Source organism: Suricata suricatta, chromosome 14 (assembly GCF_006229205.1).
Source record: "Suricata suricatta isolate VVHF042 chromosome 14, meerkat_22Aug2017_6uvM2_HiC, whole genome shotgun sequence".
Lineage (NCBI taxonomy): Eukaryota > Metazoa > Chordata > Mammalia > Carnivora > Herpestidae > Suricata > Suricata suricatta.
This window is the reverse complement of record NC_043713.1, coordinates 54,030,567-54,034,712: the sequence shown is the minus strand read 5'-3', so window position 1 is coordinate 54,034,712 and position 4,146 is coordinate 54,030,567. Positions and strand designations below refer to the sequence as shown.

The 4,146-nt window shown below is 52.7% G+C and overlaps 1 protein-coding gene across 1 annotated transcript in view; it reads left to right on the top strand.

Moving 5' to 3' along the window:
* Nucleotides 1-18: 18 nt before the first annotated feature.
* Nucleotides 19-4,146, top strand: part of TMEM200C (transmembrane protein 200C) — a 5,491-nt gene continuing 1,363 nt past the window's right edge. Inside the window, exons 1-2 of the mRNA XM_029921581.1 lie at nucleotides 19-354; nucleotides 3,213-4,146. Of these exons, the coding sequence (XP_029777441.1) occupies nucleotides 3,320-4,146 (827 nt within the window). The 5' untranslated portion in view covers nucleotides 19-354; nucleotides 3,213-3,319. The remainder of the gene's footprint in view (nucleotides 355-3,212) is intronic.

The window sequence follows — 4,146 nt, the reverse complement described above, 5'->3', positions numbered from 1 at the left end:
GCAGCCACACAAAAGAGGCGCTGGGGCCGGCCCGGGAGCGCCGCGGCGGGGCTCGCCGAGAGGCGCAGGAGGAGCGGCGGCGGGGAGCACGCCTCCGAGGCAGGATGCGGGCTGCGGAGGACCTGACACTTCTTGGAAACTCTTGGAAATGGCTCCCGCCACGGCAGCGGGAGGGGCTGCGAACCTGGGGCGGGCGCTCGCCCCCGCTGGGCTGCTGAGCCGCGCTCGCCTGGAGGGCCCCGAGGCGCTGTCCCTGCGCCCCGCCGTCGGCTCGGGCTGAAAAAGTTTCTCCATGGTTCCTTTGTGTTGTCCGAGCGCCCGTTCGCCGACCCCGAGCTGCCCCAGCCTTCCCGGGTAAGTGAGCGATATTGTTTGCTTATAGTGCTGCCATTTTGAGCAATTCCGGGAGTCCTCAGCCCCCCGAGCCGCCCCGAGCCGCCCCTGCGGCCTCGAGCCCCGGTCCCCCGGGGGGCTGCTGTTCGGAGAGAGTCGTTTTACTGGGCAGGCTGCACGGGATGCACTGCCCAGAGAAAGCGAGCTCAGGATTGCCCTCACTTCGCTCCTGCCTCTGTTCTTTCCAGAGGCGGACTCCCAGCTGCTGCACTCATGTGACTCCAACATAAATAAGCAGATCAAAAAGCAGGGCAAGGGGTTCGCTGTCCAGCCAATTAGGGAGTGGGGGTCGAGGACCTGGACTGAGTCCCGGGCAGGGCAGGGCGCTCCCAGCCCTCAGACTCCGGAGTGGGGTTTAATCCATCATGAGCCGAGAACTTGAATGTCTCTCTTGGAAGCAGTTGTATTTTTAGACATCCCTCCTTTGCTCTCCCCCATCCTCCATTCCTTAACCACGGAAAGACCAGCGCCAGGCAGTCAATTGCGAGGGCAGCCAACCTCGACTGCTAAGTTTGTTTCCCTTCATTATGTATGAAGAAAAGCCTCAAAGGTGGGTCTCCCTTGCCATCTGACTTTTGTCAGTATTTGGCGTCAGATACGTTATAATGGAGTTCAACCGTCAACAGAGCTGGAGGAATAATGAACTAGGGAGTTAATTGGTAGCTATTAAACTAATTTTAAAGATCTGTAAACGATTGTTGAAATCCATTCCAGTTTTCCTCACATGCTGTCTACCCAAAGCCAGAGCCGCCTTACTGAGGAGAAAAACATGTGGATACCTTCTTTTCCAAAGATGCTCACCATCCTCGTGCACCTTAGCAATGCCCAACAAAATGTTAGCCCTTTTCTCCTCTCAGAGAGCCACCGTGCCAACTGAGTCTAGGTTTGTTTCTAAAATGTCTGGCTCCTAAATCCTTAAAATAACCGCAGATCTCCAGATTATTGCATTAAGGATGCTGTAGTTAGGGATCACTTAAAACAGCAGTCTCTATGTTACAACTACACAATAAATGCTTATTTTGGGGGATGACAGATGAACAGTAGCTACTCTTTTTTTTTTTTTTTTTACAATCTGTTTGTACTTAGTGGTGCAGCCTCTTTTTAAAACAAAATTGTAAAGGCTTATAGATGTATTCTCCCTACTAACCCCTCTAACCCACCTAGTGTTTCTCTTTACTGAAAACCAACTAAGTTCCAAGGAGACATTGATTTGCAAACATTGTAAAGAGCTGATTACCATTTGCTTTTCTGCCAGTGGAGAAGATTCTGCCTCTATTGATGTAATGGAGGGGATCAAGGGCCAAAGCTCTTTACCCAGGCACCAATTAAAAGCAGAATTCTTTCTAAGTAATCCCACATTTTCAAAGGGTAATTTATTCAAAAACATGAATTATTTCATAAAGGATAAAATACCAAAAGGCTTGTGAGTGATATCTGAGCCTTTCAAATTCATACAATGCCCTTAATTTTAGTATCTCTGTTATAGGAGGGAACACAACCAATGGAACAGAAAATGTTTTACTCTGGGGATCCAGCAGGATTGAAATTTTTGGAAGCTCACAGGTATGCACAAGGACGCATCTGTGCATTTACTTACCTGGGCTTTATTATAAACAACCAAACTTCCTATAGGCTAGTCCATGGATTGTTACCATCCTTCCTTCCTCAACAGGACCTCATGAGAGAAAGGTGAAGAAAACAGCTCTCACTTGGAGAGAGGTCATTCTACAAATCACTGTTATCATGGAGACTGCTATACCTAGTTAATTGCCTACCATTTGAATATTGGGAATCGGAAGAGTGTTGTTGGCACATTATTAAGGGGTCAGAAAGCTATTATGGCAGAGTGGCTATTTTTTTTCTTTTTAAGATTGTAATTTTCCCACAGGAAGGAAAAAAGAGCTCTTTCTCTTAGAGATACTAGGGGACTTCTCAAATTCCCTGATGAGATTTAGCACATGACACCTTTAAGGGAGTTCCTCTGAGGGAGGAGAGGAGGCCAGAAGGAAGAGCTCAGTTACATAACCAGTTACCTAAAACTAAATATTCCACCCCAAGAAGCTGTCCAGATGTTGCAAAAAAAAAAAAAAAAAGCGACGAGGAAAAGGCTGCTTGTGTTGTGTTTCGCTGTAGAAAAAGCAAGAGGTGGGAGACAACTTTGTGAAAAGATTTATTGTCAGAGGATTGACGTAGGTCTGGTGTTCTCCCCGAAACACGCTCTCCATTAATTATCTGCAGTATATAAGCCGTCTGCCTGCCCGTATGTGACCTTTAATTTTCATCCAGTGATGAAAATTGCTTTCGTCTTTATAAAGCAGTAACTTCTGTGACTGTTTTAGTGACTTTGGGCTAAACATTGACAAATTCCTCTGCTTAGAGACTTGAACCTCCTGAACTGCTCCCTTGAGCAAGCTCCTGATTCCCCAGGACAAAGGGAAAGGCTTTTGCCAGGAAAAAGTCTTCAACCCCGTTGAGCCCCTGCATTTAGTTTCTACTAATGGTCAGCTCTCCTTCAGCTGCCAGCTGGGAGGGTTTGAAATGAGCGTTGCTAGAATATCACCTACAGGGTCCCTGGGATTGGGGCGGCGGGGGGGGGGGGGGGGGAGAAGGCGTTCTCTCAAATTGTTATTGCAACAGCGTTTCTTGGCCCTAATCCATCTACCCCACCCCCTGGCCTGTGCATTAGGCACTCCAGTTAGTGGGCAGCCCTGGGCTGGGGGGTACACGTGTGGTGAGATCTGGGAGCGGGACAGTTGCCGCGCGTGGGATGTTGCTGCAGCCAAGTCTATACCCTCTGACTGTCTTCCTCTGCTTTGCAGCAGGAGGAGGTGACGGAGCAGCTAGTGGGCAGTTGGCGCCCCCCACTACTCAAGCCTCCGCCCCAGAGACTCGCCCCGCACAGCACCGGCACCGGCCCTGGCTCACCATGATCGCCACCGGTGGCCTACTGAGGATTTCCGCCAGAAAGCAGGATCCCCTCCGTCCCCCAAGCCAGGTCCCCAAACGCAAGCGGAAAGCCAAGAAAAGGCGCAAGAACGACGTGGTGGTGGTGAAGGGCAAGCTAAAGCTGTGCTCCATCTCGGGGCTCATTGCCCTCTGCGGGATCCTGGTGCTGCTGGTGGGCATAGCCATGGCGGTGGTGGGCTACTGGCCCAAGGCCAACGGGGCCAATAGGGAAGGGGGTAAGCAGCTGCCGCCCGCAGGCAGCGGCCACCGCGTCCAGACCACGGCCAATAGCAGCAGCAGTGGGAGCAAAAACCGGTCCAGGAGCCAACTGGGGACTCCGGGGGGCGTCAACTCCAGTTCGGTGGGCGCGCCCCGAAGCACCTCTCCAGCGCGGTCAGCCTCGCCTTCGTCCTCCTCCACCTCCACATCCGTGGGTTTCTTCTTCCGCATCTTCTCCGGATACCTGCACTCTGACAAGCTCAAGGTCTTCGGGCCCCTCATCATGGGTATAGGCATCTTCCTCTTCATCTGTGCCAACGCGGTGCTCCACGAGAACCGAGACAAGAAGACCAAGATCATCAACCTGCGGGACCTCTACTCCACCGTCATCGACGTGCACAGCCTCCGCGCCAAAGACCTGGCGGCCGCCGCGGCTGCGGCCGCCGCCGCCGCCTCCTCGTCCTCCGCCCCCACCTCGGCGACCCCTGGGGCCGCGCCGCTCAACGGCTTCCTCAGCTACGTGCAGTCGCGGGGTCTGGAGCTGAAGCCCGGGAGCTGCGGCGGCGGCGCTGGGGACGCCTTCGGGGC